The sequence below is a fragment of the Cyprinodon tularosa genome, unplaced genomic scaffold (genome assembly GCF_016077235.1).
Source record: "Cyprinodon tularosa strain WSP-4 unplaced genomic scaffold, ASM1607723v1 ctg730, whole genome shotgun sequence".
Lineage (NCBI taxonomy): Eukaryota > Metazoa > Chordata > Actinopteri > Cyprinodontiformes > Cyprinodontidae > Cyprinodon > Cyprinodon tularosa.
This window is the reverse complement of record NW_024039486.1, coordinates 117,880-141,424: the sequence shown is the minus strand read 5'-3', so window position 1 is coordinate 141,424 and position 23,545 is coordinate 117,880. Positions and strand designations below refer to the sequence as shown.

At 39.3% G+C, this 23,545-nt stretch overlaps 1 protein-coding gene across 1 annotated transcript in view; it reads left to right on the top strand.

Moving 5' to 3' along the window:
- xpo4 (exportin 4) overlaps positions 1 to 23,545 on the top strand; it is an 81,428-nt gene that overhangs the window by 33,369 nt on the left and 24,514 nt on the right. The window contains exon 8 of the mRNA XM_038269595.1: positions 13,151 to 13,308. Within this exon, the coding sequence (XP_038125523.1) occupies positions 13,151 to 13,308 (158 nt within the window). The remainder of the gene's footprint in view (positions 1 to 13,150; positions 13,309 to 23,545) is intronic.

Sequence of the window (23,545 nt, the reverse complement as noted above, 5' to 3'; positions counted from 1 at the left end):
TTACTCTGTTTATATATATATTCTATAGCCTGAATTTACGTTTTTTTTCTCTCTTATTTCTATTAAATCCTCATTTTTTTTTTTTCCTGATCTCTTCAGAGGGGTTTGTTTGTTTCATGCTGCAAGTCCTGGTTTAACCTTCTCCTTTTTGGGCTTTCTAAGTTTGCTCCTCTTCCGTGGCTTTCCTGAGTGCACCATTAAACAGATTTATAGGTGCTTTGCAGTGGGCTCATGTTACTGTGTTACCGTACAGAAGACCGCCCGGTGAAGCAAATGTGTATTTTAGTGCAGTATGTTTAAAGAGGCAGCCCACGCTGGCCGAGCACACGCTGTGGAACAAACTGGTCAGCTCCTCTTCCATTAAGCATCCGTCCAAACCTCCCAGCTGCCCATCGCCTCCTCTTAACCTTTTAACCGCTTCCAGCCTTATACTTCTTTCAGCTTCTGCTCTGCTTCCTGCTAATGCAGCTGCTATGGGTCCGTTTTTTTGTTTTTCTTCCAGGTCCTATCTTGATTTACTGAACAGAAGGGTTGGTCTCTATTTTGACACGCTGACTTTTAAGTAAGCAGCAGATGAAAGCAGTAGGCTCACCTCTTAGTCACAGGTCACTGTGGTTTTATTCATCATCAATAACTGACATCCGGCTTCGGCTGGTTTTAAACAGAAAACCCAATCTTTTACAGACAGTGAAGGCGTCATGCACAGCATCACCTTTGCTGTAGAGGCTGTTTTTAGCTATTTTCAGTGCATTAAGGTGAGATGAAGTACTTGATGTAACGTGTGTATGGTCTGTTTTTTTTTTTTGAACATTCTTTATTTAAGAATATAATAAATCAAACATATATACAAATGTATCTTCATATATGCAACTACAGAGAACATCAAACCCAAAGGTAGAGGAGAAAAAATAAAATAAATAAATAAAATAAAATGCAATAAAATAAATAAAGTAAAAAGGGATGGAAAACATTCGAATCTGTTTCAGCAATTGACAGTTCTTAGAGGGGTCTTCTTTAGCTCCCATAAACGGGAGGTGTAGATGTCTAGTATACCATAAAAGAGGGGAAATATAAACAACGGGCGCTGATATAATTTTTGTAGCATATGTGGCTCTTTATCTGTGTGGCCATCCGAAGTAGTCAATAGCTGGGCCTACACTTCCAAGAATATGTCAATTTTCACATGAAGTTTTGCTATTATCTTCTTCATTTTATACAGATTCTTCAACCATTCTTGCCATTGTTGAAGGGTTTTCCGGGGTTTATTAATGGTGTATTTAAAATATTAAATGGTCAAACCTTGTCAGTTGGACTGGATGATATAGAAAAAATTGTATCGATAAAAAAAAAAAAAAGTTTATATTGATCTATATGGATAATTATTTAAAAGATTCTTGACACTTCCTTCTCAGGTCGATGAAGTGAATTGAGAGGCTGAGGTAGGCGACTTTACCAGAGGTTGTGTCGTAGTTAGACACAGATAGCAGCTCATTATGTACTGCTTCCCTGCACTCATTGTATAAATTAGGGAGCGCTGAGTTAGAGAACAACTTGCAGCCCGGGACTTTGAATCAGGGATCAAGAGTGGTGAGCAACTGTTTGAAGTCAGGTTTGTCGACTGCAGACAACGGCAGCATATCCATCGCTATTAGGGAGGGAGCGGTTTATGAAAGCAGTCTAAACCGTTCGGTTCGCGTGTGTTGCATTCGGTTCATGCGCTGCTCCTTTTTCTCATAGGCGAAGCGTTTACACTCCAGAGCAGAAGGTGGCGGCACTGCGACCAAAGCCAACTACCAGTAGTAAAGAAGAAGAAGAAGAAGAGAAGCAGCGTAGCCGGGTGTAGCAGAAAAAAATCAGTTGTTGTGGAGAATTGTGTGGGTATGGCGAGTGGGAAAGAACAGGAGTTGGAAGACGCGCCAGCAGCACTTTATAGGTCTGCTGTATGTGATCACTTTGCATTTAGAGTGACCTACGATGACGGCAGAAAGAAAGCTGTGGATAAAAGTGCAACAGTGTGCAAGCATTGTGCAACACGTTTTGTTTATGCTAACAGCAACACGACCAACATGTCATGCTAACCCCGAAATCCCACATACTCCATCAGCGCTCTGCACCGCTGCGCTCCAGACCTCCTGCACAAAGCAAAGCCTACAGCCTCCGCTGTGGCTCCCGTCCACTCTGCTCTGAGTTCCTTAGAGATCGTAGAGAGCATGCGCGAGATGATTAAATTCAAAGCAGCAAAATATGCGGAAATGATCCATGGTTTCCGTGAATAATTAAAAATAATTACAATTCATTATTTATTTATTTTTTTTTTCATGAATTTAATTTAAAAAAAATCATTAATTTTTATCATTTTTATTAATTTTTTTATTTTTCGGTGTAACAATCAACATATACCGAACCGAAAACCGTGACCACGAAACCGTGAACCAAACCGTGGATTTTGTGCATTGTGCTTTGCAGAGGCAGACACAGCTTGTTCTGCATTGGATGTGAGCGGCTTTGATGACAAAATAAGTTGGTTGTGTTACCAGACTTTGTTTTTTCCGGTTCCCTGTAAATTTTACAAATCACTGTGGTTTGGTTTCTGTCTGACTTGCTATAACCTAAATATTGCCAAACTGGTGAGCTACTAAAACTCTTCTTTGGGTCAGTTTCCTCTGCCTCTCCTGCTGCGACATCGTCACGTGCTCTGTATTGTGGTCTGAGAGGGTGGCGCTTTGTGATGGCATGCCTGAGCTGCGATTGGTTGGTGGAAAGTGGTGACTTGCATCAAACTAAATGATAGGCCACAATAAAAAGGAAGGAAAACTGTGTTTCTATATTGAACTTTTAACCATCCTCTTTTTCTATTGCAACACACGGCTATCGATTGATATACGCTACTATAACAAGAATAGAGAACAAAACCTTAGAGGTTGAAGTAACAAATAATGCTGAAGAATCAAAATCGGGCAGAAGGGATCCTTTTATTCTTATTTCAGTTTTCCCTTCAATAGTTAAAGGCTTTGCATTTTTTAACTCTGCATTTGTTGAAAAAATATTGGCACCTCATGTTTTGAAAGATTTTTTGATAAGAAGAGAAAACTGTTGTTTTAAGAGGATGGTCACTTGTCAATTAATACATTCAATAAGATCAATAAACTTTAGATAAATTGATTAATCAATAACGTGTTTTCATATAAGTATTATATTTTCTCCTAAAAATACAGAAAAGATGAGAGATCATTATTTCCTAGAACAAACAAGAAAAAAGATTCAAAACAAGCAAAAACCTGAATATTCTTAGCGCTTCAGTTCAAACCTGATTTAGTTAAAGTTTAGAGGAAAAGACGTTTCAAATAATGAGGGGAAAAAGCTTCATTATAAGTCAACAAATGAAGACTGTGATTTGGTTCAAAGGAATTTTCAGGACTGGTTCATTGGTACGTCTGAAGGAGGAATCAAGTGTCGGCAGTGAAGCATGGTGGTGGCTCAGGAATGCTCTTGAGCTTTTTGTTTTATTTCACATCAAGGTATCCTGCTAGGAATCAAAATCCATTTTTAGTTCTAGTAAACCTTAAACCGGATAAAAGGGACTTCTTTAGCTGTCGGGTTTTTAAAAGCCGGATCGCGACACCAACTGGATTATGTTTGGTGAGTAAAGATTTTGGTAACGATGGCATTAATGCGTCAGAAGTAGCTGATTGTTGTTTGATGTGACCAGAAGCCTTATTGTCCTGTCTGGGAGTTTGGCTCTGAATAAAAATGTTTGTCATTTTTCCGTCGGTCCTTTTTGCTGCTGGAATCTGCAGGATGTGTTTTGTGTTGGTTTCAGTTTTCAGGCCTCTGGTTTCATCTCTGTCTGTGGTATTTCTAGTAGCTCAACTGTTTGTTTTTGCAAGGCTGCCGACGCGCTGCCAGCTGCCTGTGTGTGTTGTACCTTCATCTGCGCTGTGTTGGCTACATTTTTACGTCTGCCGGTTTGGATTTGTGTTGCAGAAAGGGTGCGTGTGTGTGTGTGTGTTGAGTTAAATGGCGTCCTTTGCTGTTTCAGCTGCTGTGTTCCCTCAGCTGTGAGTGTGTCTGTGTTTGATAGATGCGGATAAGTGTCTGTCGAGGGGGTCCTCAGAGGCACGTGCCTTTGGGGTCACAGTCCATTGCCGACCAGTGGCAGGATTACAGCCTGGCCCCTGGATTAGAGGCCCCTGTTAACAACCCCAGTAACCCTACCATAACACACGCGTCCCGTCTCTCCTCCTTAGTGGCTGGGCGTCTGTCAGCCCATAATGTGTGGCTCCTGTGGTCTGTTCTTAAAGCCAAGAAAGGAGCCCTTAGGCCTGCATCTCAAAAACAGCTCTTTAAATAAAACTGATATTCAGGGTCTTTATTGTCATTTATTAGACCGTCTGATGGTCGGCTGTAGTGACCACCGTTCCCCTCCACTGCCACCAGGCAGCTTGTTGTTTTGCATGCGTGGAGCCATAGCAGCACCACTTCTCTCTCCCAACCCTTTGTTGATATGTACTGCGCTCCAGGATGTGGCGGCTGACTGAACTGAATCATTTAGGGAAGGCTTACTTTGAATCGTGATTATTTTTCATAGCTATTGCAGTTTGCCTTAAAAAAGTCAGGTTCCCTTTATATTTGGTAAGTATGGAGCAAGTTTTATTCCATTATTGTTCAAAGCAAAGAATGTGTGTTTCTGGAATATTTTATTTTTTTTCCAGATCCATTTTCACAAATTAGCATAATTCATACAAACTTTTCAAAATGTAAAGGTTCTAAGAAAAGGAAATGTTGAATAAGTAAGTTGGACTCTTGAACATATATAAATGTTTAAAGCCCCTGTCACACCTTGATGATTTAGACAGTGTATGCCTGACGTACGAAAAATCTGGCAATAATGCTGGCATATGTTGGGTAAGTTATTGGTACGTTTTGTATAAGCTATGAGCATGCTGAAGCACATCAAAATACGGCAAGTACGTCTAGAAATTGACTTATACCAGTATATGCTCATATGTGGGTCATAAGTTGAAAGTAAGTTATTTGATCGTTGACATACGTTAAGTGTAAGTTACTCATAAGTTTTCACCTCTAACTTATACAGAACCTATAAGTAACATGTGAACAATTTATGCGTAAACTATTAAGGACTTATTTCCAACGTTTATCAACGTAATTGACGTGTTCTAGACGGCAGATGAACGTTTTTCTAACTTTCAGCTACAGTATAATGGCATAGTGGCAGCCTTTTGGTATAAAAGGGGAAACCATCAGTACTCCTCCAGACTTCATCGTCATCGTAGGGTGAGTATGAAGGATCCTACCTGCGTTCATGACCAACAAACTTCCTTGTAGACATGACGCTGAATCTGCGGAGACTACAAACCTGCAAACCATTTTGTTTTTGGCGGGCAACAAACAGCAGCAAGGTTAATACATCGATCAAATACATCTTTTTATGCAGACCGGGCTCATTGTTATCGCCTCAGGACACTGGCTCTTACATCAATTTATAGGCGTTACGCTGTCTTGCGTTATGCATAAGCTAGGCTGTCGTTGGAGATACGCTCTGGACTCGCTATAAATACTCTATGCTTACGCCCCAAATTTAAAAAAAAGCATAGAAATTTCAGCATATGCCAGCGTTTTAGGAGATTCCGGGATGCTGGCTAAATCATCAAGGTATGACAGGGCCCTAAGCGTTTGTTTAAAGAGATGACTCAGCAGATTAGTTTAATTAAGCCTTGGATTTATAAAGGAGTTTTTTTAAACTCAACTCGTAGCAGCATCTATGTTTGTCACTCTTATTTAGAACTTGGCAAGGAAGCAATTCCTGGATTACTTTTGCTGTGTTTGAAAGAGGATAGACGACCTGTCTGGCAAACTGACAATTTTGTAACTAAAGTAGAGCTCCTTTTGTGTTTTATTATTTGTAGAAAAAGGAAGCGTGAAGCCTGAAATGCGGCAAAAGGGGGTCTAATACTTTTGCAACGTACCGTCATATGGGACTGAGATAATGACAAGATGGAAATCCATCCAGGAAAACGGCTCGCCAACAAGGCTGCAACTGAGTAGTAGAAGAGATGATCTAAGGTGTTCTTTTTACTATGGCAGTAGACAGAACAGCAGTTTGGTTCTGAGAATCTGAAAGGAGAGAGCAGAAGTACAGATGAGGATGTGAAAAGGAATGAGAAAAACTGGAATTAATTTAAAGTTTAGAGAAAAAAATTTAATCTGCAGAATAAAAAGATGATTATGAGAAACGATGGACCAGATCGCTTAACAGAGATGGAGGGAATTGTGGATGTCCCTTTTAATGGAAGAATGTTTTTAGGATAAATGGTCCATTAGAGATCGGAAAGGTTTAAAAAAAAAAAAAAAGGCATTTATTTTTCTTTCAAAATAAGTGCAGCACCAACACAGAAAAGTGGGAAGGGGGGAAAAGGCAAGTTGACAAAAAGATCTTCAGCAAACTGAATCGCCTGTAATCAGAGCTTCGACAATGCATTTTTATTTCCGAGTGGTTGGAGAGTGGCAGCATTTTGGAGGAAAATGGTGGATGCAGTACAACCCATCTGGCTAAAGCCACAGAAATAAATGGACCATCACAGTCTGTCCTGTCGCAGTGCAAAAATGCCCATTTCCTTTTCCTTTACAGTCTGAAGTCTCAAGAATTGAAAAACACTTTGACTATTTGACCAGAACAAGAAAAAAACAACTTTTTATTATGGTTTGATAATAAATAAAAAGTTGCTGTTTGCAGGTTGTACATTATAAAAATATTTATCGCATTAATTTAGTCTAAAAATAATGAAAATATCCATGTTTTTTAGGTTTGGTTTTCCTCTTGTCTCCTTTGAAGGAAAAGCTCAGGCTGATATTATGTATTTACTCTGCAAACACAATCAGTGAGGAGTGGCAGGACTGATGAGGCTGCAGCAAAGCCCTGCAGACACACAGTAACACAATCTGTGAGTGAGACTGATGGTGGAAAAGACAATAAGTTGGAAGCACAGTGTTGATTTTAAAAAAGAACAGAAAGATGAGCCTCCAGGTCCCCCTGAGGTACCAGACACCAGGCTTTGTCTGCTATAAATATTCACCGCCTCTCTTTCTCTCTTCCTTATTTTCCTCTTCAGTCTCCTTTTCTTCCTCTTTACTGTATAGTCTCTTTTTTTTTCAGTCTCTGCTTTTATCTCTCCAACATTACAGCGATTCTGCTTCTCAGATAATCCTGTTCCTTTGGTCTTTCTTCCATATTGCCAAGTCTAATTTCAATTCTTTTTTAGAGGCATGTAAACCTTGGTAGGGTTTCCAAATTAAATCCATTCAGATACAAATCTTGTTTTATATAAATTGGAACGAGCTTTCAAAATATCCTTCTTAGATAATGATTAGTTTTGTCTGACCTCTACCTTTATACTGAAAGGGATCCACAGAAACTACTTTAGAAATCTATGTTAGCCAGTATCTGCCTGGGTTTAGGGCCTTGCTATGACAGTGTTGAGGTTATTCAGATGTTTTCTAAAAAATAGGTGTTATCAGATTTCTTGAAAGAGGCCTTTTATGTCCTGCACACGGTCACTAACCTTAAATTGTACCTTTAATTGCTCCCATAGGAGCAGAACGTGAGGAAGAGAATTAGCCAGGATATAAAAAAATGTAACCTCAAAGAGAAAGTTATATTCTATATTGCAGGTGTTAAGGATCAAGATGTTTTTGAAAATATATTATTTACAAATGTACACAAGCAACCCTTCATTCTTTAAGGGTTATTTTTTTTTCCTTTTAGTTTAAAAATGCTATAAAAGGATCTAGCACCAGTTCAATTCAGTTCAGTTTATTTATATAGCGCCAATTCACAACACGTCATCTCAAGGCACTTTACAGTTCAACCAGATCATACAGTCAAATTGATTCAACATTTTTTATCTAAGGAAAACCAGTTGGTTGTGTTGACACATTGACTCAAATGCAATCCTTCACACTAAGCGTGCTTGTAGCGACAGTGGAGAGGAAAAACTCCCTTTTAAGAGGAAGAAATCTCCAGCAGAACCAGACTCAGTGTGAGCGGCCATCTGCTGAGGCCGACTGGGGTTCAAGGAGACAGAAGCAGAAGTTGAACATATTGGCCTAAATATGTTGTAATGTTACGTGATGCAAACCGTAATCAGCCTCTGTTAGAAAGCGGAGCTTTTTGTAGCATAGCTCTCCATTTGGGTTAGCATCTCCTAGCAACTTCTTCAGCCAACTCTTCTCTCTTGCTCCTTTCCGTACTCCTCATCCTCATTGCCTCTTGTGATTTCTACATAGTGATCAGTTTCATCAGTTCAAACTGAAAAGTTTTAATGTTACTCTTTGTTGTTTTGACTGGATGGAGCTAGCGCTACAGGACCTAAGAAATGTCATTTACCCAACACTGCATTATTGCAATATCGTCACACTGCCTTTTCCATGTTCTTTAAATTTATAAAGACTAATTATATATCCCAAAAAATTAGGGATGGGAATCGAAAACTGGTTCCTATTCAGAACTGGTTGTGTGTTCCAATTCCATGGCACCGTTTGCGAGCTCGCTTAAAGATTCTCTTAACAGTCTCAGGCAGCACTGCCTACTGCTTGATAGCATGACTTACGTCACGTTTTTCATGCGAGTTACGCACACAGCATTCGGTAAGCAAGTACGATGTGACCTCGCGTAAGTCTAGAAAAGCAAAACAAAACAAAAAATGGCGTCCCATCGGGTAAACCTATCAAAATTTTATGTAAACTGGCAATAACATCCGCTGGAGGAAATGCATCCAACATGCAGAAACACCTGCGCACACATCATGACATACATTTTAACGAATGCTGTGTTTTTGAAGCTTCCGTACAGAAGCTAAAGTTACAACCACCAGAAGGCAACTCTGGTGGTAAGTAGCTAGTTTTTTTATCACTGGCTGTGCTTAATCTGGTTCCTAGTAAGTCATATGCCATTTCTGGAAATAAACCCATCTCCTACCTCTCTTTGGGGTTATTAAATATGCTACAAAGTTGCTCTACAGTTCAGGGAGCGAGAGAAAGGGGACGCTCGTTTATTTAATCAGGGTGAGATGAGTTTATTTCCTGAAATTATATGGTAATGCTTTTTCATTAAATGGATGCCTTCTCCGTTAGATTTAGATGACTGTGACGAGATGGGTAGCCTGGCTGCTCAGAGGCTTGCAGCTCCCATTCACTGCCTTATGTTTTAGCAGAGGCAGGCAGAAATAGAATGCCCCAGGCGAAGGTAGACTAATGTCACCGTGCATTTACCAAGTTCATTGTGTTACATAATCGATAAGGAAATCGGATTTGTAAAAAAAATCTTATCAATTCTCAACCCTACAAAAAATAAATTGTATTTGTTTTAAGTTGGTTTGCGAAGTCTGTTGTACAATTAGCCATGTTAGCTGACGCTCTGTAGCACAGCTTTCATTAGCACTTATTCACATCTTTCAGCATTTTCTGTTTGTTTGCCTCGTAGGCAGCAGACCTCCAAACAAGGCCTCTGCTATTGCTTCTAAAACTAAAGAGACCATTTAAAACCTGCTGGCTAGAATTTCTTACTAACTTTAGTTTTAAACCTCCTTGCTACTTGCTAACAGGCTCTTTTTAGCACTTCTGTAGGGACTTGCACATCAGCTTTAGAAGATATAAATTGCTCTATATTGTTTCTATCAGAATTAGCCTTTATTAAGATATTTTAATTTCATCCAGAAAGATTGATTTTTCTTTTTTTTTTCCTTTTGGGGCAACACTTATTTATTGTGGCACACCCACTACAAATTTCAAAATAAAAGTCTCCCATTTAGGCTTTAATAAGGCATCTATTGACCTAATAATAGGGAAAACTGTTAACAATTGGAAATGGGTTGTATATCAGGTGTTGTCCATTTCTTAAAGGCAGGAAAGAGGATTCTGTAGTGGAAGATATGTCCAACGGCAGTTTGTGTGTCTTTGAGTCTTGCGCATGCGTCAGTGCCCCCTCTGGGCCCCCTCTGTAGCAAAAGTTCTCTATGCTGGAAACGCCTCTTCCGGTAATTTTGTATTTCGCTTGGAAAAGCCGCAAAATGCCCTGATGCACTTAGCAGGAACACACCGATTTGTTGGTGTGTTCTCTCTGCTGCTGATCCAACTTACTACAGAATTAAACATAATTTACCTGTCCAGCAGAAGTTTTCAGACCAAAGCATCCGTTTTCAGATCCATTTGCTCCTTCAGGGATCGCCATCTCTGAAAAGAATCTCCTAAACACACACTTAGCCGGCTCCGTTCTCTTCCACTTTCTCTCCTCCATTCAACTACATCGAAAAAGGCTTTCTTTTCTGGTTAGGTTTGTCAGGATTCTTTTCAGCCATTGATGCTCCAGTTTACACAAAAGAGTGAACAAATAGCTAAAAAAAAAAAGCTGCAGCAGCAAACAAGAGTACTTCTTCATGCTTCGGCGTAATGGCGGACCTCTAGCCAAGCAGCGCATGAGTTACATTTAGAGCCAAGGTAAATAACATACTTGGGGCACGTACGGAAACACGTAACCAATCCGCTTTCAACAGTAGTTAAAGTAGATTGTCTAAGGTTTTGCAGGCCCCACCACAACCGGATTTTATGAATTCTAATTTAATTTATTTAACTTTATTATTTTTATTGTGGGGTTGCCAGAATGCCAGCCATCAATTAAGCCATTTTAGATTAATCTGGACACTTAATTTCTCAGAGAAATCCTCTTCCATACCCTTAATACCACAACCCTTCTAAACTTTCAAAGTATGACTCCAGGGACTCTACAAAATAAAAGCCTCTAGATGATACACGTATGTTAATTGCAGCATATGGCTAACATTATGACCCAATAATGTCATGCGAAGTGCAGGATGCCCCTCAGTGCTCTAGTGGAAGTACAACCTGATGGCGAATCTTTAGTTTAACAGCAGGTTACTGTGCTGCGACCAGACTAGTCATTTATTTTCACACAACAAGCTTTCATATATGACATGTTCCCTAATTCTTCCTTCCGTTCCACTCCACGCATGCATGAATACACGCGCAGCATTCAGTGTGTCTAACTATAGTCAAACTCAAGGCGACTGACATTACTGGCATGGTATGGCTCATTCACTGAAGCAGCTGCTTTTCCAGAGCTGGCGCTGTTCAATCTGTTGGCCTTGTGCTGCTCTCCCACTCCTCCCTCTCGCTTTCTTTCTCACTTACTCACCAGTTCCCCTCCTCCTCCTCCTGTCCTCTTGTTGAGCTCTTCCAGAGGATGACTTCACGCTCTGGAAGAGAGCAGCAGCACTGAGGGCTTACAGCGTGGTGGCTATAACACGCTAGCATCTGAGCCGTGTGGCTCATAACCAGCAGGGCAGCACAGCTGTAGATCAGAGAGAGGAGAGGAGAGGGGAGGAAGAGTGTGGGAACGAAGCAGGAAATAATCTGGAGGGGAGTGAGTGAGCAGGGAGGAAAAGGCTGAAAGTTTGATATCTTCAGTGATGGGGAGCCGACTGAAAATGCACACGCTCCGGATTTATTAGGATGGTTGAAGAAGCAGGAAAAAAGAAAAAAAGTGGACGAATTGGCCGAGAAAGAAGGGAGACATTAGAGGTCTGCACATCTGCAGAGAGCCGTCAGTGGAAACACATGTTGCTGTGATGAGTCGCCGTGGCAGTGCTGCTCCAAACGTGCTCTGTGTCTGTATGAACCCAGCATGCCTCTTCTGCTGTCAGAGCGTGACGGCTCAGCGCGCATCAACGTTTGATGGGAAGCTTCACGCTGCCATGACTCTGTATCAAGCAGATCTTTCTGGTCAGGAGTCGGATCCTTCCTCTGAGAGCGTTTGCGTGTCGCTGGGGTCACACTGAAGTCAGAAGCACTCGGATATTTTACAGCGCCTCAAGTTTTCTGGCTTGTTTGTTGCACCAGTGAGTATTAAACAAGTCAGATGCACCTTTTGTTCTAAAGCTTTTCTATTTGTGGAGGACCTTTGTGCAAATACATATATTAATGGATGCAGAGCAGAATAGTTGGGTAATTAAAAATCCACTTAATTTAGGAGAGAAACCTTTTACCCTTTAGGTAAGCAACGTTTTTTTTTTTCTATAGTAAAACTTAATTTGCTTGAAAAGAAAAGCTTACATTTGACCAAACTTTCCTTCCTCCAGCAGCAGATAAAAACCCAGATGATGGTCCACCCTCGTCGTTTCCTATTTGTGCTTGATAAACATTGAACAAAGTGCTATAATTTGAGTTCTTCAGTTTGCATAAGCCTAATTTGCATTAAAAGCTACAACCTGTTTTGTTTGCATCCGATTGCTGCTAAGTTATAAAATGTTCCTAATCCTAATGAAATAAAATAAATGAAATCGCTACAAAACAATCATCTGGTGAAGAACAAATATGAAATTCTATAGGATCTTAATTAAAAAAAAAAAAAATCAGAACTAGCATTAAGCTCCTGTAAACAAAAAAATAACTGTTCTTAAAGTTTAACTGAAAGTCTTCCACCAGTGTTTTCGCTCCTCTGTCAGCTCTCCCACGGCCGCCTTTTTTAAATCTTTCCGTATTTGCTGTAGTCGGCATTAATCCTCGCCGCTGTCACCAGAGATGTTTGAAATTAGCATTCGTCAGTTTTATTAACTCTTGCTTGAAGGTATTTCTGTTGGCTTAAACACGAACCACCTGCTGCTGACCTCATTCTTACGCAAACATTTACAGGCGCAGTGTTTCAAAGATGAGGTTATTGTTGCTTATCCTGTTGATTTGAAAAACAGATTGGGGGAAAAAAATAAGATCTTTGGTTTGCTGGCTCTTAACTTCTGACCAAGGGATGATTAAAAACAACCTGTTGGAGCAAGTGCAGAGGTTCTGCATACGGAAAAGCAATCACAGCAACATCTACAGCTTCAGTGGCGGCGAGCCTGTTGCATGCACAAAGATCTCTTCCACTATAGGAAACAAAACCCCCTTACAGGATTTATTTCTTTTAGATTTTCCAGCTAAATTTTTGGTAAGCATATTGCTTTAGGAAGCAGCTGATGAAAAATGTTTGCAGGAATTTTAAGAGTTGACTGATCTGATTCAGGTAAAATGAAAGGTATATTGTTATTAATACTAAAGGAGAAATGTCTGCTCTGTTCTGCAGATACACAGGAAGATCCGGGAGGACTCGGACATGGCGCAGGACTCCCTCCAGTGCCTGGCCCAGCTGGCCTCCATGCACGGCCCCATCTTCCCAGACGAGAGCGCCCAGGTCTCCTATCTGGCTCACATGGTGGAGGGGCTCCTCAGTATGATCAACGGGTGAGTGGGAGGCCTCCAGGCTTTCTGTCGCCGTTCATTTAGAAATAATGTGGCTTCCTTGTCTTTTTAAGCATTAATTGCTGTTGATATTTAATGATGCATTTATATGTTTGTTTTTGCTCATGGTTTGAAATTAGGGTTTTATGCTGTTGTTTTTTGGGAGAAGCACCATGATAACTCCATGCTGTTTCGACTAGAACAGTTTCTTTCTTCGTCAGTGGCTGTTTTACATTAACGGAGCTTAAATAAAGTTTTATTATGCTGTTGATTAGTGTTCATTTAAAGAACATCTGTAGGTTCCTGCTTCAAAATACAGGTGCTGGTCATAAAATTAGAATATCATGAAAAAGTAGATTGATTTCAGTAATTCCATTTAAAAAGTGAAACTTGTATATTATATTCATACATTACATACAAACTCATATATTTCAGATGTTTATTTTGTTTAATTTTGATGATTACAAATGACAACAAATGAAAATCTCAAATTCATCATATCAGAAAATTAGAATATTACTGAAGACCAATAAAAACAAAGGATTTATAGAAATGTTGGCCAACTGAAAAGTATGAACATGAAAAGTATGAGCATGTACAGCACTCAGTATTTAGTTGGGCCTCCTTTGGCCTGTATTACTGCAGCAATGCGGCGTGGCATGGAGTCGATCAGTCTGTGGCACTGCTCAGGTGTTATGATAGCCCAGGTTGCTCTAATAGTGGCTTTTAGCTCTTCTGAATTGTTGGGTCTGGTGTATTGCATCTTCTTCTTCACAATACCCCATAGATTTTCTATGGGGTTAAGGTCAGGAGAGTTTGCTGGCCAATTAAGAACAGGGATACCATGGTCCTTCAACCAGGTACTGGTAGCTTTGGCACTGTGTGCAGGTGCCAAGTCCTGTTGGAAAATGAAATCTGCATCTCCAAAAAGTTGGTCAGCTGCAGGAAGCATGAAGTGCTCTAAAACTTCCTGGTATGTGGCTGCGTTGACCCTGGACCTCAGAAAACACAATGGACCAACACCAGCAGATGACATGGCACCCCAAACCATCACTGACTGTGGAAACTTTACACTGGACTTCAAGCAACGTGGATGAAGTGCCTCTCTTCTTTTCCTCCAGACTCTGGGACCTTGATTTCCAAAGGAAATGCAAAATTTACTTTCATCAGAGAACATGACTTTGGACCACTCACCAGCAGTCCAGTCCTGTTTCTCTTTAGCCCAGGCAAGACGCTTCTGACGCTGTCTGTGGTTCAAGAGTGGCTTGACACAAGGAATGCGACAGCAGAAACCCATGTCTTTCATACGTCTGTGTGTGGTGGTTCTTGAAGCACTCACTCCAGCTGCAGTCCACTCTTTGTGAATCTCCCCCACATTTTTGAAGGGGTTTTGTTTCACAATCCTCTCCAGGGTGCGGTTATCTCTCTTGCTTGTACACTTTTTTCGACCACATCTTTTCCTTCCCTTCGCCTCTCTATTAATGTGCTTGGACACTGAGCTCTGTGAACAGCCAGCCTCTTTAGCGATGACCTTTTGTGTCTTGCCCTCCTTGTGCAAGGTGTCGATGGTCGTCTTTTGGACAACTGTCAAGTCAGCAGTCTTCCCCATGATTGTGTAGCCTATAGAACTAGACTGAAAGACCATTTAAAGGCTTTTGCATGTGGTTTGAGTTAATTAGCTGATTAGAGTGTGGCACCAGGGGCCATCAATTTTGAACCTTTTCACAATATTCTAATTTTCTGATATGATGAATTTGAGATTTTCATTTGTTGTCATTTGTAATCATCAAAATTAAACAAAATAAACATCTGAAATATATGAGTTTGTATGTAATGTATGAATATAATATACAAGTTTCACTTTTTAAATGGAATTACTGAAATCAATCTACTTTTTCATGATATTCTAATTTTATGACCAGCACCTGTAGATGCAGAAATCTTTAAGCCTTTAAGCAGTTTTTGACCAAATACAGGTTTTACATCATTTGTTTTGGGGTGTTTCTGTTTGTTTTTGTTGGTTGTTAGAAAGTTGTTTTCAAACCAAGAAGGAAAAGACAGTGCTATCTTTGAAAAGATAAAAAAAAAAAAGAAAATTATAATATAAACCAATGGAAAAGGAAAAGTTTTTTTTTTTTTTAAATACCATGTCCATGTTGTCATGAGCTTTCCACCTTAACTTTCAGTGTTTGTGGAAGTGGTGTGGCTGCGCCGCGCTTTCTCCCAGGGACACCATTCCACTGCAGTATTTAGGATCTGGCTTTAAATAGAACAATAAATCAGTAAGCTGCTCATTTGTCCTAGCTTAGTAAACTAGCCCCACCCGCCAGCGGCCGAAATCATTGTTGCCTGTGAGTGGTCTAGCCTCGATCAATGCCCCAGGCCCTAGAACTGGCGGGCCAATCACAACGCAGAGATGTGTTTTGAATTTCTGGATGCAAAGCGGGCGGGTTTTTGAGGGCGCGATGACAAAGCTGCATGACCCTGGAGAAAGCACAACAAGGAAGATGGCAACAACTATTGAACAGTTCTCATTTGACTCAGCTTTGGAATTATTTTTGGAAGCATTAGACTTGGGGTTTTCGTTAAAACGTGAGCAGGAAGAGGCTCTACACTCATTCACTTTTAAGAAGGACGTATTCGCCGTTTTACCGACAGGCTGTTTGTTTACTCTCCCCCACCAGCTTTCTGTCACGCTTACTACATCACAGTCAGTTGCGCTCATTGGTCAGAGCGTTGGCCAATAGGCACAGACATGGTTTGAAAAACAACAGGTTGTTGTCATCAACAATCTTCCGATGTCTCATTTATCTGGGCCAGACTAAATTACACATTTAATCTCACATTTAGTCTGGTTTATCAGGCTACATTTCACCAGTACTCCTGTTATCTAATCCCCTTACGTTATTTTTGTTGGATCTGTCATGATCATGAGTTTGTTCTTTCATTTTTTTTACATTTAATGCTCATATTTGACTGTTGACTAACTATCAGCTGTATTTATGACATGAAAGTCCAGAAATTATCCAAATCTGCACTTCTTTAACATGTAAACTGGATCCACTTTGAGTTTCATCAACTGACTTCCCGCTTAAACGTGGAGTCGATGCTGCAAAAATAGAACAGCCGCATGTTTCCGGACAATCGGCCGGCACATTTGGAAAGCTCTAATAGCGTTTGGAATCAAGGGGCCAAAAACTAGACCCTGTTTCTGGACGTCCCAGTCTGGTTTTGTCCAGAGATGTTCGTGATCTAAACACTTTTTTCTGATAAAATGCAGCTTTTTATGACAGAAATCCTGGTTTTATTTTTGATTTTTTCCATTAGTTCCTTAGTTTGAGGAAGCGTTTTAACAGAGAACCGCTGCTTTAATGCAACCTCAAATCTAAAGAGCCACTTTGACCCTTAACCCAGCAAAATTAAACTGGTTTAGAGCCACATTGTTTCATGACCTTTTGAAAAAAGTTTATATCTTTTTTTTTTATATACCGGGTACTCATGAAAATTTTCATCTCTGAAGAGACATGCTTTAGGTTTTAATCTAAAGAACAATAAAAATGAGGAATCGTGCACTTTTTACAATGCAATATCTAAAATGTTTGTAACAAAATAAGTAAAAAATAAGAATCAACCTAATGTCAAAAAAAATAAATGTGAAAAGTTTTATTACTGCAACTTTTTAGTGTTCTGTTGTGCAAAGGTAAATATAATGCGATTGTATCTTGTATTTAATTTAGCCTCTTAACATCCACCGGATCGCTGGCGATCCGTTATGCATATTTACAATAAACACAATACGCTTGATAATAACAATGGTTAAACTTTTATTAATATAGCCATGTTATACATCCTTAGAAAGCTTAGATTCTCCACAATTTAACCTCCAAATTCATTTTATGGACTCTGAGCACCAAAGCACAATTATAAAATATATAGCAGCATGTTAAATCAAAATTTGTAAAATAAACTTTTGACTTCCTACCTTTTGAAGCTATGCTGATGCCATATTATAAATCCAATCTTAGATTGTTTATATTCCATTTGTCCATAAATGGTATACAGATAAAAAGTAATCCAGCATATTCATAATTACAAACATTCCATGATGAGAAAATCGGGTCATAAAATCCATTTTTTACAATCAGACAAGTTTTATCCTTATCTAATTGGCTAATACTAATCGTCTTGCTAATTACCCTAGCTTTCCCAAATATTAACAATCGATGTTTGGTTTGTTTGTTTTCATCACCTTTCAGTCCGGCTGCTATTGGTTAAGCCCACATGCAATGTTTAGCTGTAGCCAATGAAATCACAAGGGCAAGCAGGGCTCATCTGAATAACGCAGACCAGATATATCCCTGGTCGTAGACTCTGCACAAAGACAGAGCCTGGATTGTTGCACATGTTAGAAAATTCGATGGAAAGTTAGAAAAATTTAAAAAGATTTGCTTGAAAAATGCTTTGTGGCCATCAAAATGCTTCAGTATGATTTTTGTTGTTGTTGGGTAGTCAAATTCTTCTTTTAAAAGCTATAAGCACAATCTGGCATTATTTGGAGCATTTTGAGAAGTGCTTTAATGGTATTATGATACAAGTTAGCTCTAATTTGAACATGTTTCTAGATGGATACTGAGCTGAAGTTGAACACTGATCCGCAGAGACCCAGAGCTGCGACTTGCATCGATACCGTTGCTTCTTTTTTACTTTCGAGGTTTTCTTTGACATTTTGACAAGTTGCATTTCTATAAGCAGAAAAGCATCAGCACTGACAGGTGTGGCTGAAGAAACGACCAGCGGGGGCTAATTGAATGCTGCCAGGTGGAGGCAGCCCCCCCATGAAGACCTGAGCTGTTGAACCCTGAATTAGCTTTTCTCTCTAATGTCTGATGCTTTTAAGGTAAAAGCCTTCCTTCTATTGGCTTCCGCCATTAAACCTTCAACAATTACAGTAAGGGCTGATGGAGGTGTATAATGTAATTATTCAATAATGACTTCAGTCTCACAGGCAGCTCAGAAACGGAGGAATTAAAAGTTGATTTTCTTTTTTTTTTTTTTTTCTCTTGGTTTGTTTAGGAGGCTTTTAATGCACTATGCTAAAGACGGTCGCATCCAGACATAGTGGCTTTTCATGACAAGGATTTCATGCTATTTGAATTCAGACTCAACAAGCGTCAGAAGTTAACGTCAACAGTAGGAGGGACACATATTGAACCATTTCAGCTTTATTTACTGAAGGTAATTGGTTGTTGTGTCTCAGTTTTAATGCCCCCCTACTTTTATCATGGGAAACCGTCTTCCAGCTTGGTTACAAATTGAGAACGTAGAGAAACCAGTGATTTATGGTTCCCAGATGCCTCCAAAACCACATTTATGCCACGGTGGATCAGATTATTATTCTCACTGCTTTTAAACAAAACATGATTAAAAACCCACTCTTAGTTTCTTTTAAACATGGGCAGATATTGTTTTGTTTTATATTGAGCAGTAGTAGTCTGTAATAAAGCTGAGGGGATTGTCTCTCAGATCCAGCTGGAGCGCCGCAGACCTGAAGTTTCTTTGGCGTCGCCTGAGGCAGTCCAAGAAGTGCAAACGCTTCCAGGTCTTTTCTGATGTGTTAACCACTCAAGTTTGTTTGTCAAACGGTTACACAGTTTAGTAGAGATAACACGGTTTCAGGATATTTACTCCAAAGTTTAAAACAAATATTTATACAAGATGATTGCTTTGCTTAAAACACAAAATCCACAACTTCTCCTCCTCCTTAAAAAAAAAGAAGAAAAATAGGTAAATTCCACTGGTATTACAGTTATAATCAACACTTTTTATTTTTTGACCCATAAACTAGATGCTTTTTGCTGTGATTTAGGAGTTTCCCAATATAAAATTTATTTTTTAATAGGATGTGATAGCTGTAAGTACAGACAATATGATATCGGCACAAATCAGACATTTTTATTACTTAATTTGTTATGTTGAATGTCAGAAAGGTCTTCAGAAAAACTGTCAAGTTTGAGAACAACTCGGTCATTATTATCATTCAAGTTAAACTAAGCCATAAAAATATTCCACATTTGAATTAAACAAAAAGATAACAGAGTAGAAGACTGTACACTTCTCCATGACAAGTTCTGCTCTCTGCTGCAGCAGTTTGGTTGGACTATCAGTTTCCTTTAAATATGAGATTTTGGTTGCATAACATATGCAATTTAATCTCTTACCAGGTAGTTTGCTGATATCAGGCCTATTCCCTAAATTTATATCTGATCAGGATATCCCTAGTTTTTAAATACCGTATTTTCCGGACTATAGAGCCAGCTCACTATAAGCCGCGCTTACAACATTTTTTGAAAAAGCTTGAAATGTACATATATAAGCCACACCGGGATATAAGCTGTCGATATCTACAGAACTCTCTCCCACCAAACCTGTAGGGGGAGCTCTACATATAGCCCCTGTAGGGACAAAGAAGAAAGCTAGCTCCCGTTAGCTTCCTGGCTCGCAGCAGCAAGAGCTTCGACTGAAGGATGGAGCTTCGTCAGCTCTTCATTCCGGCTCTGTAGGTGTTGAGCCCAGCGTCTTTATTGGTTCGACAGCTTTAATGAAGTAAATCAATGTCTGAATTTGGGAATTATATATATTTTTTTTTTCAATTTTTCAATTCACAAGAATGCGAGTACGAACTTGTGTCCTTGCCAAGTATGTTTCAGAGAAGAACACAGGAAATTTTGGACTCGGGGAGGACGGGACACGCAGCATAAATCTGGGTCAATTGGAACAGAAGCATACTTGTGACGTCACCACACGCTCAGCTTGTTATCAATATTCTCTAAATAATAATAAATTCTAACTTTTTTCATTTAGTGGGGAAATAATAATTAACACAGTCAGATAAACACAAATCAAATGGACATTTTGCCAAATAAAACAATAACCTCGCCAACAGAGCCAGCGGTCCTTCACACACGGCTATGCATAGAGAGGGCTGCTGCCGTTACCCTCGGAGGTCAGCTGGTTGCTGCGGTGCTCTCAACTTGGAACATTTTTTTATTTTTTTATTACGCATTAAATCAGTAAACGGGCCATATAGAGACGCTTAATAATATGTTCTCACATCAAATGATCCTAAAAATTTACTTTTATTGAACAACGGCAAGAGAAAAGAAAACTGTTAACTGTCAATGGAGCGCTCCATTGGAATCTGCTGCTGCCGCAGTGCATGCTGGGACAGCAGTCAATCTCAGGAATAGATAGGTCTGCTCTGATTCATGCTGGGTGAATAGGTAGGGGCGAGAACAACATCCGGAGACTTTGTTCGTTCTCAGTCTGCTGTCCTTTTGAATTGGAACAGCAATAGGGCTGAGGCTGATCTGACATTTCACGAGCACATGAGAACGCACAAGTACATGTACTGAAAAACAGCCTTGTTCACAGTCTTCCTGCTGCTAGCATGTTCTTTAGCTAATGAAAATTAGCTCCTTATTCTTTTATTTCCAACTTTGACTTCCCCCTCTGGCGGTTAGCAAAAATCAACAGAAAAGTTTCACCTTTTTTAAACTGCATGCTTCAAAGCGTGGGAAAAAACTAGCAGCTTATAGTCTGGAAAATATAGTAGATGCACTTTGTTTAGAGGCCAAATCTATTTTTGCTGCTCTGTTCTTTATAAAGCAACAAGACAAGCTAATGTTAGCTGGTTAGCTAGTCGTACCTTGGTTTCTGCCCTTTCTTAACCATATAGGTGGCCTATCTATATTTTTCACTCACCGTCTTTGTTTTTTGTTTAGTTATTGAAGATAAAAAGCTTGTTGGAAAATTTAAATGTGAGAAAAATTAAAATAAAGTAGCCGGAGGAACCAGCATTCAATCTCTCTATGCCCCAAACAGTCGGAGGGAGCTTGCTTCTCTCTGGTTCGTCCCTGGCTTCTTGTTTAACTTTAAGAAACCGTAGGAAAGACTCTTACTGCTTTTAAAAGTTTATCTTCTTAAAACCTTTTTATAATGCTCATAACCAACACAAACAGTGCAGTTTTATAGGTTTTTCTATGTAAAATAAGGTTTCCCATTAAGTAAGAAGCTGTGGACACGAATATCTTGTATTTATTCCTGATCGTTTCCAAGCAGCTTTGTAAAGTCTGTGAGCCTAATGCTTCCCAGAAACTATTGATTCCTACTGCGTCAAATGCAGCCAGTAAATGTTGTGGGTCAGAAGGGAACATGGCTTCTCTTTTAGCATCAGGCTGTTTCTGTACTAGAAAAACAGTTTCTGAACAAGAGTGAGAAGAAACTTCAGACCGAGGCGATTATTTGGAAACGCTTTTCTAGACAAAAGATTGTAGCCATTTATTATGGAGATAATTCTTAAATTAATTAGTTAGATATTGAAGGTTTTCAAAGCAGAAAAAGGAAAATCAAACTTTTCTTCTGAAAGGATTTGACTTGGGTAAAAATTTGTATTTTGTAAAGAATCTAGAAGAAATAAAAAACTGCTCAATCTTTGGCTCTGCTACAAACAATCTCTTGATGACCTTTTGACCATTCTGTTGCCATTTAGGTAATCTTAATAAACTTTAGTGCAGATCACTACAGTTATAACTGCAGCTACAAAAGCTATAATAAGAGACGCACTGATCAGGTTATGGCAGTCTTTGATTTTTATGCTTCATTTTATCTTATTGTGATTTCTCTTTAATGAATCAGTGTTCAGTCTTCCCTTAAGCTGCCATTAATAATCCATATTGGGAGTAGAGCTGACATCAAACCATGTGTTTGATGAGTTGGTTTTATGCCTAACAATTATGGAGTTGACGTTTTAAAACTTTTAAAAGTGTCACGTTCACCAGCTTTGCATGATTTTAGAATTTAGTAAATGTTAGTATTAAGGTTTCCAAAAGGCTCTTAACATGTTTGGATTCAGCATGGATTTGGAAGTGATCGAGGTGAAAAGTAAATTGTCCACACCTTTAGTTTTACTAATGTTCTTAAGTTTAAATCATTTTGATCTTCTGCCAATAGGAAAAACTTTGTTGAGCTTCTGAAAAGCTAATTTCCTGTGGCAGACATCATCTTTATGCCCTGAAAACACTGTTGCTAAATAACAGTAACCAATAAAATCCAGCTCCCTGCCTTGAAAGCCTCTTGCATCTGCTTATTTTGAGGTTGTTTATAATACAGAAAATAGTGAGCATCGACCTGTCTTCCCTCAGTGACTTCCACACTGAAGACTGTAGCGCTTACGTAATGGAAACTTGAATATTTTCCAACCTGTTTTTCACCCATCAAGCTGACATTCAGGGTTCTAGTAGCTGGTGTTTCATTAAAAATGTGCAGCAAACAATTTTCTGCTATTGTTAAAAAAACAAAACAATTTTGTTGTTTCCAATAAATATGAAATACAATACAGATCGTTGTTTACACTACCTCATTAATCTGGTTGTCGATCATGTGACGTGTTGAGGAAAAGCTGTTTCCATTGCACTTTTGTGAAATATGTTAATTTCAAAATGCCTCAAATAAAACAGCTTTATCCTAGTGCAGACATGTTTAAAAACTGTTTCCATTAAGCAGATTTATTTTGCCATTTACAACATAAGCACTTTGGTGGTTAATGGAGACACAGCTACTGTTTCTCAGAAGTTCTGCGTGACATAAATAATTACAGGACCTTCAGCTTCTGTCTTTTCCATTATTAAGTTTCAGATTAGGTTTTCTTAGATCGTTTTCCAGACCAAGGACCCCCAAACTGATGGCAAGATGGAGCGGGGACCCCCTAATTATATATATTGGATGAAATTGTATTATATTAAACTGGTCCTATAGTCGCTCTATTACAGATGGAGGAATGTAACTAAAGTAATTTCCTTCTGGGATTATTAAAGTATTTCTGATTTTGATTCTTGGTTGATGGGACAGGTGTTGTGAATGAAACGGTGCCCAGCTTGAAAGAGCTCCTGTGTGTCGCTGCATGTGTTCATTGATGACTGAAAGACATCTTCTGCCTCCATTTATCTGTTAACTACATTGTGTTGAATTCATGTTAATGTGGATTTAAAGACATTTCATTAGTAGAAACAATTGCAGGGGGGAATATTAAAAAAAGTCTAATCAACCAAAACTTTTGCGACCCCCATGCAGTACCTCCATGGACCCCCCCAGGGGTCACGGACCCCCTTGTTGAAGACCTCCATCTTAGATGGAGCATTTCAACTATTTTACTTATGGTTTTAATCCTACTTTACATCAGAGA